The sequence below is a fragment of the Anabrus simplex genome, chromosome 2 (assembly GCF_040414725.1).
Source record: "Anabrus simplex isolate iqAnaSimp1 chromosome 2, ASM4041472v1, whole genome shotgun sequence".
Classification (NCBI taxonomy): domain Eukaryota; kingdom Metazoa; phylum Arthropoda; class Insecta; order Orthoptera; family Tettigoniidae; genus Anabrus; species Anabrus simplex.
In genome coordinates, this window is record NC_090266.1 from 1,134,813,470 (window position 1) to 1,134,826,895 (window position 13,426).

Below are 13,426 nucleotides of genomic sequence, written 5' to 3' on the forward strand. Positions count from 1 at the left end.
TCTTTCACTTCTGTGATCCACACAAACATGGTAAAAAGTGGTAGGAGAGCGTGGTGTAAGCTCCCAATAACAATTTTCACCTGAGCACTACTGCTCCTTAAAAAACACTAGTCAAGGAGACAGATCTCCCAGTTCCTTACACCACTAGTAAGAGCATCTTTGCTCTAAAAATTTACCCTTAGGGATCTATTTTCAAAGTTTCACATCTACCAGGTCTGTCAAAGACACAACCTACATTTAACCAAATTCAACAGCATTCACTGTCTCATATGTTCAACAGTTTAACGTCTTAACATAAAATGAATGAAATCAAATTTCACACGGGGGATGTCACAGCCCTCAGCCAGAGGATACCAAATTAGGAACTTAAGTCCAGCTAGTGACAAGACCATTGCTCTGTATTGTTTAGGTCCATCTAGAGGCTGAGCGCATTCTAATTTACCATTGGAAAAAATTTGAATTAATGAAGAGTTCCCTAGGAGATCATTACATTCCATTATAGTATGATTTATTGAAACAATAACGTTTATGTAAGGGATGCAGCACAAGCCATGACACTTTCAAACTTCACAGTTTCAATATTATCACAAGAGTGACAGCCCTGTTGACAGACATGATGCAAGCTCTATTGGAGACAAAGAGCAAACTGCTCTTCATTACATGCCAGCCAATATAGCCACAGGATAACAGAAAATGACTGCATCTTGCTGATTTACATAGTTTTTGTTTCCTTATACAAGTAAGAATGCTTCTAGGGATTAGTTAGTGGATCTCTGGCAAGCATCAAGAATGGATCTCTCCTCTCTGCTACTTCAGGTATAAATTCACATAATTTTTACATTATTTTTGCCTTCCTAAAAATGCATACCACTAGTAAAGTGTAACTCAAATCTGTGGAAATAAGCCATCTTTTATTCATAATTGGCTGGGAGATGCACAATGCTAGTTTTTATATGAAAACTTAAAATTATTTCATTCAAAAACACCTGAACCATTTATGGCTTGCTTGATAACCCATCATTTTTAACTCTCTTGCTATTGCTATAGTTTTCAACACTCACATCCAAATTCACACTTTTCAGTCACATATCCAATTTTTGATTGCTTGAAACTTCACTTTTTGTCCATGAAATGTTCATCAGTTTCTGTTTGTTCAAGACAAGCTCTATTTTTTCTCCAATCATGTGCCACAACTCCCATTCACACCATACTTTCTTCCTGCACTGGGATTGCCAATTTTCTCTCTTCAATAATATGCAGCTTTTCTTTAGCTGACCTATAATGAGAACTCAAACCAGCCAATCCGAACGCGTCCTACTAAACAAACCAACGTCACTTAAATGACGCAGCATGTACTACTAACTTACAGATTTCTGTAGGTCAGAAGCACTGTACCAACCTGGACACTAATTATACCTACACTCCAAATAACCGCAACCAAATTTTGAAGGGGGGGAAAAAAAAAAAAAGGAGATATTCGCAGGCATACGGTACTTTCAACATTAAGCAAAAGCTCAATACATTGGGAACACACTTTCAGAGTACACCACTATCTAGAAGGAAGAATACTTTCAATAAGAGTGTGAAATGTCTGTTTTCGTTGGTTCAGACTTCTATAAGTTAAACAAGCTAGTTTGGAAGATTAGATTAATAAAAACAATCAAAGGTACTTATGTTGAAGGTAGAATGAGTTCTTGGTTCAAGATATTTACAGGGGTAAACAAGGTCACCTTTGTTAATAGTTTACATAGATAATCTACTGAAAGGAAAAAAGTGGCAGGGAGGGATTTAGTTAGGGAAAAATATGGTAAGCAATTCAGCATATTCCAATGCTTTGGTCATAATGGCAGACTGTGCTAATATACTGGAACTTGAAAACAGGGGCAGTGAATATGATATGAAAAGTAGCAAAATTACTATTTCCAATATTTAAGTAAATAGGATCTGTAACCTTCCAGAATGATACTGTACTAAGTGACATTAAATCAAAGTGCTTTATTTACAACCTGAATGATAGATTTTTCATGGAAATATTCCTTATTCGAAATCAAAAATTATTTCAGGGTTATCTGGGTTAAGGTACAGCCCCAGCATTTTCCCAGTGTGAAAATGCAGAACAAAGGACATGGTCTGGATTCATGTATGTACTGTATATTAAAAGGCTAATTTGAAACAAATTTCATTAGTCACTGAAAGTACCCCCTACTGATATGCACCTAACGACATAAAAATTGGCTGTCACAGAAGATGACTTTCTTTCAAAATACTCTTATTTCAAACAGGATGAATATATTGTGCAGGTATTTGGATTCCAAGTATCATCTCTTTGGCAACTGGCTATCCACAGTTTATGAATATCCTTGGGTTTCAAGAATATATAATATTTCTTTGACGACCCATTTTTGTGTACCTGAGTGCAGACATTTTCCTACTAAGGAGCTGATCCCCTTGATACTTGACTCCATAAAAAATCAATCATCATCTGATATCCACTGGTCATGTACAGTACTTTTGTTCAAGGTATGGCCTAAAATGTACAGCATATTCAGCCTCAGTATCATACAGCAAATTACTGGCTAAATTAAGGATTATTTAAAATGAAGTCATTATTAAAGGTCTGTTTTATGACCATGACGTTTCATAGCGGGTGTAGCTATAACATGTATAATAGACAATATCACAACTGATTTAGAATCCAGAAAATCTGTTAGGAATGTGCAGGTATTCCACAGACTTTTTAAAATGATACAGATCTCTATCTAAGTGGTAGTGAACCAAATAACTCCGGGCCTAGGACAGAGAAAGTGAAATCCATTTGCACGCGAATAAGGGTAGAAAATCTCCAAACACCAAAAACCAAACCAAACCAAACCCCATGGCGCAACAGCCCCAAAGGACCATGGCCTACCAAGCGACCGCTGCTAAGCCCAAAGGTCTGCAGATTGTGAAGTGTCATGTGATCAGCACAACAGATCCTCTCAGCTGTTATTCTTGGCTTTCTAGACCAGGGGCCCCATCTCACCGTCAGATAGCTCCTCAATTGTAATCACATAGGCTGAGTGGACTTCGAGCCAGCCCTCAGATGCAGGTAAACTTCCCTGACCTGGCCGGGAATCGAACCTGGGGCCTCCGGGTAAGAGGTAGGCACGCTACGCCTAGAAAATCTCCAGGCTGAGGAAATTAGACATGGGTAGGATTAATGAAAAGTTGTAATTAACATACAGTAAGCAGGTTTAGATTACAGAAAGAAAATGGTTTGAATACAGGGTTATTGTTTAGCAGAATCAGCAAGAGAATGCCTGGCAACAACTGTGTATAGCCTCAAGGTGGGATAAAGTGAACATCTTGGTGAAATGACAGTGTAAGGGCAGCTGGTAAACGTAAAAACAAGGTGTATCAGAAATGGCTCCAAAGATGGACTGATGCAGACAGAGAAATATACGTAGGTGAACAGAGCAAAAACAAATTATTGTTGTATCCAAGAAGAAGTTATGGGAAGATCATTATAATATCCTTGAAAGGCTAGGTCAAGGGCACAGAAACCTGTTGGGACAGTAATAAAGAATCTTACAAAGGGAGGGATAAAGGACATGAATAGCGTTTTGTGTAAATTAGTTGAACTTATCGTAGATTCCGTGGAAACACGGAACAGTTGGGAGGAATATTTTTTAAATCTTTTCAACGTAAACAGAAATTTTTCTGTTCACATCACAAACAACTGTGCACATGGCAAGGAGGACAACCATGTTAGTGATATTATGCTTGAATTGGAGAGGATGGTAAGTAAATTCTACTGTCATAAAGCAGCATGAATAGCTGAAATTAGACCTGAAGTGGAATATAGTTGGAAGGCAGGGAAGGATTGGCTTCAAGGAGTAATAAGATTAGCATGGAATGATAGTAAGGTACCTATTAATTGGACAAAAGCAGTAATTATACCTATCTATTAGCAAGGGAACAGAAAGGATTGCAAATACTATTGAGGTGTTTCAGTCACATAATATATCAGGCAAGGTGCTCATTGGCTCTTTGGAATGGAGGGAGCGATCAGTTGTTCAGACAAAGTTGGGTGAAAATGTAGTTCAGACTGGAAGAAAATGTGGTTCAGACTATGGATGGGCCATCAGGATCAGATTTTCAGTGTATACCAGTTCATTGAAAAATGCTACAGTATGAGAAGGATAAGTTATATTTATGTTTCATAGATGCAGAGAAGGCATATGACAGAGTGCAAAGGGAAAACATGTTACCTGTACTGGGGGATTACAGGAAGATTAGTAAAAGCAATCAAACACATTTTTGTTGACAACTGGGCTGCAGTGAGAACTGATGGTAGAATGAGTTCTTGGTTCAAGGTACTTATATGGGTTAGATAAAGCAGTAATATTTCATCTTTGTTGTACACAGTTTAACATGGATCATCTAGTGGAAGGTATACTCAGTTAGGTGGAAATGTAGTGAGCCAAACAAAACTCATGGTGCCTTGGCCTACCAAGCGATCGCTGCTCAGATTACAAGGTGTCGTATGGTCAGCATGACAAATCCTCTTGGCCGTTATTTGCTTTCTAGACCTGGGCTGCTATCTAACCATCAGATAGCTCGTCAATTGTCAACCCGAGTGGACCTAGAATCAGGTAAAATCAGGTAAAACTCCCTGACCTGGCCAAGAATCAAACTCAGGGCCTCCAAGTAAGAGGCAGGCATGCTACCCCTACACTGCGGGGCCAGGAAACCTAGTGAGCAGTTTGGCATATGTTGATGGCTTGGTCTTACTGTAGTGAGCAGTTCGGCCTATCTTGACAGCTTGGTATTATGTAGTGAGCAGTTTGGCCTATGTTGACGTCTTGGTCTTAACCCAGATCTGCCCACAAAAATGTTTAGCTTGAATTTGAAGATTAATGGTTTATAACTGACCTATAGGTTGTATGATGATCCCCAATGTTAAGTATTTCAGGACCAGGTATATTGCATGGATAGGAGGGGATGTCCTATAGAAAGGACAGTGGGCAAAAGGGATATGATAATAAGAAAAGAGTATATGTCATTCTTATGTTATATTATTCTTAATTCCAATATAATACAAGCAATCTGATTACAGAATGAATTGTTAGAGTTTGAACTGAAGGGAATACAGTAAAATACACGGCATGGTGGTACTTCTCAAAACACTTCACATGCAGCATAATTTTGCACTTTTTGCACCTCATAGACACTTTTTTGTGGCATAACCTGCACCTTGTTTGCTTCCCTTGGGATTCATTCATGTGATCTATGTGGTCATATCTGGAATCAGCATTATCTAGCTGCAATAGACAACTGTGCTTTTCTGCTGTCTTTCGTTCACTGAATTGCAAGAGAGCAACATCGCCTTGTCTTAGAAAAGTCAGATAATCCAATTTGCCTCTGTTCAGTTTGTGGATCTGGCAAGCATTCTGCTCACACACATCAATACAGTGCATGATAAGAGGAAAGTACCACTTTTTCCCTCAAAATGAAATGCAAGACTGACATTTTGGTCAGATCTATCAACGCCCCCTTCCACAATTATACGAATTGAAAATTTCCAGTTGTTCTACAGTCACCCTCTTTTTCTTAGTTCTTGAATGCCTCTTGGTGAGACAAGTTGGAAGCACTGACACTGCATTTGAAGCAGCTGATACCACATTGTTGTCGATTGACTTTGCCACTACTATTCTCATATTATGTGATGATCTGAAATCAAAACTACCTCAATTCTTCTTCAGCTCATCTTTAGAAAAATTGGGCATTTTGATATTCTGTTTTCTCTTATTGTTTCAGTGGTTTTTATTCCTCTTGAACTGAGCTCATCCAAAACTGGAACTGTAGCAAAATAATTATCAAAGAACACATGATAAGGGAAGGGACTGATGTTAGAAAGTATATCAACATATTAGAGAACTACAGCTGGCCCTAAGAAAAGCTCTTTCCTGTAATTTCCTCATGCATTGCCTCTTGTTCCTTGATATGGTTCCATCCATGTTCCCAACCCAAAGCTTAAATACAAAATGGATTGGTTTCCCACGAGTGAATTGTTTACAGCAATGCTTTCCAAAGAAGGGAACCATAGCCTTATTAACATTGTGGTATTTATGATGAGGTACAAATGCCAGAAATTTTTTATTCAACAGTATAATGAGAGGCCTGACTTTGGCAAACCTATCATTATTATCTAAATGCTCATTGTCACTACAATGAAGATGGTTTAGAATGAATTCAAAGTGATTTTGTGACATAGAATTAGCAACAAGTTTGTTGTAAGAATCACGATGATGCTTCCAGTTCATTCTCCTTCTTGAAACAGGTACATATCCACTTAAAAGGAAAATCCCTATAAATGTTCTCATTTCATTCTCGGAAATATCTCCCAAGTGTTTCTTGCACGCTGCGTAACGGTTAGTATGAGTGACAAGAAGTTCAATTATTTCATCACCAAACAAAGATGAGAACGTTTCTAACGGAGTGAGATTATTAGGAACAAAATCCAAACTGGACCATTCAATGTTTTCAGTTTCCAAGTCATGTTTTGTCCACATGTATGCAGTTTTAGAAGACACGGGCAATTTCGGGTGGTTTCCCTGAGTAATGTCACAGTTGGAAGTTTTATTTACAACTTCATCCACTACATCGTCTTGTTCATGGTACATCATTTCAGCGTTATCACGTAACTGTGATCCATGAAGATGATTCACGTTCAAATCAACCTCTTCACTGGATTCCTCATCAGTAATGATGTCATCCATGGAACTAGGTGGTAACACAGCAACAGATACCACATTGCATCTGATTCTTCCTCCAGAATTGACAAAATCTCATTCAGAAACAAGTTGGAATAGAGGAGAAATAAACTATGTAATAGTACCCCTTAGGCCCACTACCCTGTAAAGAGGACATTCAAATAAAAATAAAAATTGCATGGCCATTTATTCACTACCAAGAATGAAGAGTTCATATATTCATTACTTGTACCTTGACCAACATGTCACACCAATTGGATTACAAATATCAATAAAAAGTACTGTGTAACTTACCTTTCATTCTTCCAGGGCACAAGCTTTTCCATGATGCCAAAGTCTGGTTGTTATAAAGCTATCACCATGTACAGAAATTTCTTTAAACTGCTTGAAACCAAAACAAATGATAGTTTATATCTTTAGTGTGCTTCCAACATAATAATTAGCACCAATTCTTGCCTGACAGCTTATGCAGTAGTAAAAGCTGGTGGGTATGTCTTCTGCCCTCAAAATAGGACAGTGGGCAGATTTGGGTTTTATTGTAGTGAGCAGTTTGGCCTATGTACACAGCTTGGTCTTAATGACAGACTGTGATGAAAGTCTGAAGTCAAATATCTTGGAACTTGAAAATAGGTGCAATGAGTATGAAAATTAGCGTTTTCATGACTAGAGCGATATCAATCCCGGGAAACCTAAAAGAGTTGAATCTCAGCTTGGAAACACAATACTGGAATGGATACATCATTTCAAGTATTCAGGATGTGTATTCTCCTGGGATGGTAGTACAGTAAGTGAGATTGAATCAAAGTGTAACAAAGCTAATGCAGTGAGCTATCAGTTGCGATCAACAACATTCTGTAAGAAAGAAGCCAGCTCCCAGACGAAGATATTTTTACATCGGCCATTTTCAGACCAACTTTGCAGTATGGGTGTGGAAGCTGGGTGGACATAGGGTATTTTATTCATAAGTACCAGGCATGAAAGTAGCGAAAATGATCACTAGTATAAATTGGTGGCAACAATGACTGCAGTGTACTCAGGATGAAGAGACAAAATAAAGACTGTTAGGAATGAACTCAATTGATAAAGCTGAATACATAAACTGGCTTTGGTGATGGGATCATGCAAGGCAAATGGAGGAGGATAGGTTACCTAGGAGAATAACTGGCTCTGTCATGGAGGGTAAGCGAAGTAGAGGGAGAACAAGTCCACAGACTGTTTATCCTCAGTTTAAAATGATCTAAGGATAAGTGGTAAATGAGGCCACAGAAATAGTTACAAATAGAGGATTGTGGAGGCATTTAATAAATTGACAGAAGCTTGCAGACTGAATGCAGAATGGCATAACAGTCTACAAAGAAGGTAGGTGTATGTATGTATGTATGTATGTATGTATGTATGTATGTATGTATGTATGTATGTATGTATGTATGTATGTATGTATGTATGTATGTATGTATGTATGTATGTATGTATGTATGTATGTATGTATGTATGTATGTATGTATGTATGTATGTATGTATGTATGTATGTATGTATGTATGTATGTATGTATGTATGTATGTATGTATGTATGTATGTATGTATGTATGTATGTATGTATGTATGTATGTATGTATGTATGTATGTATGTATGTATGTATGTATGTATGTATGTATGTATGTATGTATGTATGTATGTATGTATGTATGTATGTATGTATGTATGTATGTATGTATGTATGTATGTATGTATGTATGTATGTATGTATGTATGTATGTATGTATGTATGTATGTATGTTACAAATTTACTATTAATACTGAAGCAGCTACTGTAAATGAAAGTGAATGAATGAATGAATTTTTTAAATATCTGAAGATATCCCTCAGCAAGATATAGCAGATATCCTGGATTCAGGAAGCCAAATGGACTGTATTGCGATTTACCTATCTAAAGCATTTGATAGGGTAGATCATGGAAGACTACTGGCAAAAATGAGTGCAATTGGACTAGAAAAACGAGTGACTGAATGGGTGGCTATATTTCTAGAAAATAGAACTAAGAGAATTAGAGTAGGCAAAGCTTTATCTGACCCTGTAATAATTAACAGGGGAATTCCTAAAGACAGTATTATCGGACCTTTATGTTTTCTTATATATATCAATGATATATGTAAAGAAGTGAAATCAGAGACAAGGCTGTTTGCAGATGATGTTATTCTGTATAGAGTAATAAATAAGTTACAAGATTGTGACCTCGATAGTGTTGTGAGATGGACGGTGGGCAATGGTATGATGATAAACGGGGTTAAAAGTCACAAATAGGAAAAGTCCTCTCAGTTTTAATTACTGCGTTGATGGGATGAAAGTTCCTCTTGGGGATCATTGTAAGTACCTAGGTGTTAATATAAGAAAAGACCTTAATTGGGGTAATCACATAAATATGATTGTTAATAAAGGGTACAGATCTCTGCACATGGTTATGAGGGTATTTAGGGGTTGTAGTAAGGATGTAAAGGAGAGGGCATATAGGTCTCTGGTAGGACCCCAACTAGAGTATGGTTCCAGTGTATGGGACCCTCACGAGGCTTACTTGATTCAAGAACTGGAAAAAATCCAAAGAAAAGCAGCTCGATTTGTTCTGGGTGATTTCTGAAAAAAGAGTAGCGTTATAAAAATGTTGCAAAGTTTGGGCTGGGAAGATTTGGGAGAAAGGAGACGAGCTGCTCTATTAAGTGGTATGTTCCGAGCTGTCAGTGGAGAGATGGCATGGGAGGACATCAGTAGACGAATAAGTTTGAGTGGTGTCTTTAAAAGTAGGAAAGATCACAATATGAAGATAAAGTTGGAATTTAAGAGGACAAATTGGGGCAAATATTCGTTTATAGGAAGGGGAGTTAGGGATGGGAATAACTTACCAAGGGAAATGTTCAATAGTTTTCCAATTTCTTTGCAATCATTTAAGAATAGGCTAGGAAAAAACAGATAGGGAATCTGCCACCTGCGCAACTGCCCTAAATGCAGATTTTTTTTTGCTAGGGGCTTTACGTCGCGCCAACACAGATAGGTCTTATGGCGACGATGAGATAGGAAAGGCCTAGGAGTTGGAAGAAAGCGGCTGTGGCCTTAATTAAGGTACAGCCCCAGCATTTGCCTGGTGTGAAAATGGGAAACCACGGAAAACCATTTTCAGGGCTGCCGATAGTGGGATTCGAACCTACTATCTCCCGGATGCAAGCTCACAGCCGCGCGCCTCTACGCGCACAGCCAACTCGCCCGGTGAAATGCAGATCAGTAGTGATAAATAAATAAATGAATGAATGAATGAATGAATGAATGAATGAATGAATAAATAAATAAATAAATAAATAAATAAATAAATAAATAAATAAATAAATAAATAATATTGTCTTGCTAAAACAAAAATTTAAATGCATAATCATCCAGATTCTTTAATGTGCAGCTTCTTAATTTGCTAATTATTTTTCTAAAACCTGGTGTGTTTCTTGTATGGCATTAAAAGCAATAAAAAACAAAGCTAGATAAATGCAAGGCAAGTCTGTTACTTTTATTAACCCTCAGCCGCAAATGTAAGAACTCCTCAGCCACCTCAAAATTTCAAATGAGTAAATCAAGGCTTCCCCACTACTTATGAATGCGAGTGCTCATTTACTTTCTGGATAGAAACAAGTTGCATAGTGTGCTTGATGTCCAGCTCTTTCATGTAGTACTGAAAACATTAGAGATAGTAGAATGCCACCAGTCAAACTGACTGCACATCTTTGTTAATGCTATTGTTTTTACTCATTTGCATATTGCATGCCAGACAAGGACCTCCATGGAAAGTCGACGTTCAGTTATTTTTTTATTTCAATTCATTACAGAATGTGTGTTATTCCATGAATTTCATTCACATTCAACTGCTTCTTTATGAAATTTCACAGATGTGTCCACATGCGAAGCCTACTTGTGCGTTTACTAATAGTATTTGGCTTGAGAATAAGAATTTATGACATTACAGTAATTAAGAGACTGCAGTACACTACATCCCTGTTTTTAATCAAATGCATGAAGGAATGTAAAAAGACAAAACATAATGTGTTTCATATCCATTGTTTTCTTCATGTGTCAACAACAGTACTAAATGCAGCAATGGTATCAGAGACCACACATCTGTAATGACAGCTCTTATTATGCATGTCTCTGCTAGAGGATTAATGTGCCCTCCTCACTCCCCAGCCATTACTCTCAACTATACGGCTTGTCAGAACATACTGAAAGGAGCTGAGTGGAGATAATGCATAACAGTTTCAATCCTTCATTACCTTTTACCAATTATATGCATAATGATAACATCCCTGAAAATTTATACTATGAATACAGAAGAGAATCTATTACTTGACAACACTCACATTAAAAAAAAAAAATCACTCACCTTCAGTTTATACACTTCTTCACTATTACCAGTTGACTGGAATGATTTAATTTTTTTCGGTGTTGGCTTCTTACAAGAACTTGCCAATATCTTCTCCTTGACAATATTTGGATCATCAGAGCTCAGTGGTAATTTATAATCATCCTCCTCCTCTTCATTTACACCTTCACTCTGTATTTTAATTGTTCTTTTGTAACTAGCAGTCAGTTCCACTTTAATCTCAGCTAATCTTGATTCTATTTTATCAGCTTCATCAAGCAGATTAAAGCAATTCTCACAAATAACATTACTATGTTCTGCATCTTCCCCAATTTCATGTTCTAACACAGCTCCAATAATGAATGATAAAGGTCTCCCTGTTGATGAAGTACAGACATTTTTATGAAAAATTTCACAACTGTTTTGTGAGGAGACACCTAAATGTCTTTTGCATATTAAGCAAGATATGTTTTTGGGAGCAGAGTTCTGCTCCGGATCTGTATCAGCAGCCATCTCACTTGGTTTCTTCACCTGAAATAATAGAACAGAATTCTCTCTCAAAAGCACTTATTAGACTAAACATGTAATGCTATACAAATTCAAAGCAATTAGCCTGGGAACATATATCTTAAATGGAGAAAAATTTTAACATACATACATATATTATCATTATAGACTGTTATGCCTTTCAGCGTTCAGTCTGCAAGCCTCTGAGAATTTACTAAACGTCGCCACAATCCTCGATTTGCAACTAGTGTTGTGGCCTCATTTAGTTCTATACCTCTTATCTTTAAATCGTTAGAAACAGAGTCTAACCATCGTCGTCTTGGTCTCCCTCTACTACTCTTACCCTCCATAACATAGTCCATTATTCTCCTAGGTAACCTATCCTCCTCCATTCGCCTCACATGACCCCACCACCAAAGCCAGTTTATGCATACAGCTTCATCCATCGAGTTCATTCCTAAATTAGCCTTTATCTCCTCATTCTGAGTTCCCTCATGCCATTGTTCCCACCTGTTTGTACCAGCAATCATTCTTGCTACTTTCATGTCTGTTACTTCTAACTTATGAATAAGATATCCTGAGTCCACCCAGCTTTCGCTCCCGTAAAGCAAAGTTGGTCTGAAAACAGACCGATGTAAAGATAGTTTCGTCTGGGAGCTGACTTCCTTCTTACAGAATACTGCTGATCACAACTGCGAGCTCACTGCATTAGCTTTACTACAACTTGATTCAATCTCACGTACTATATTACCATCCTGGGAAAACACACAACCTAAATGCTTGAAATTATCGACCTGTTCTAGCTTTGTATCACCAATCTGACATTCAATTCTGTTGAATTTCGTACCTACTGACATCAATTTAGTCTTTGAGAGGTTAATTTTCATACCATACTCACTGCACCTATTTTCAAGTTCCAAGATGTTAGACTGCAGGCTTTCGGCACAATCTGCCATTAAGACCAAGTCCTCAGCATAGGCCAAACTGCTTACTACATTTCCACCTAACTGAATCCCTCCCTGCCATTTTATACCTTTCAGCATATGATCCATGTAAACTACAAACAGCAAAGGTGAAAGATTACAGCCTTGTCTAACTCCTGTAAGTACCCTGAACCAAGAACTCATTCTACCATCAATTCTCACTGAAGCCCAATTGTCAACATACAGTAAATGCCTTTGATTGATTTTAATAATCTACCTTTAATTCCATAGTCCCCCAGTACAGCGAACATCTTTTCCCTCGGTACCCTGTCATATGCTTTCACTAGATCTACGAAACATAAACACAACTGCCTATTCCTCTCGTAGCATTTTTCAATTACCTGGCGCATACTGAAAATCTGATCCTGACAGCCTCTCTGTGGTCTGAAACCACACTGGTTTTCATCCAACTTCCTCTCAACGACTGATCGCACCCTCCCTTCCAAGATGCCAGTGAATACTTTGCCTGGTATACTAATCAACGAGATACCTTGATAGTTATTGCAATCCTTCCTGTTCCCTTGCTTATAGATAGGTGCAATTACTGCTTTTGTCCAATCTGAAGGTACCTTACCAACACTCCACGCTAATTTTACTACTCTATGAAGCCATTTCATCCCTGCCTTCCCACTATACTTCACCATTTCAGGTCTAATTTCATCTATTCCTGCTGCCTTATGACAATGGAGTTTATTTACTATCCTTTCCACTTCCTCAAGCATAATTTCACCATCATTTTCCTCCTCCCCATGAGCTTGGCTGTTTGCAACACCACCATGATGATTTCCT

General features: G+C 37.7%; 1 protein-coding gene across 1 annotated transcript in view; it reads right to left on the reverse strand.

Annotated features, from left to right (window-relative positions):
* The window catches only part of LOC136863807 (zinc finger protein 543-like), a 43,181-nt gene extending 31,521 nt beyond the window's left edge, over positions 1–11,660 (reverse strand). Inside the window, exon 1 of the mRNA XM_067140145.2 lies at positions 11,169–11,660. Coding sequence (XP_066996246.2) covers positions 11,169–11,660 — 492 coding nt within the window. The remainder of the gene's footprint in view (positions 1–11,168) is intronic.
* Positions 11,661–13,426: the final 1,766 nt, after the last annotated feature.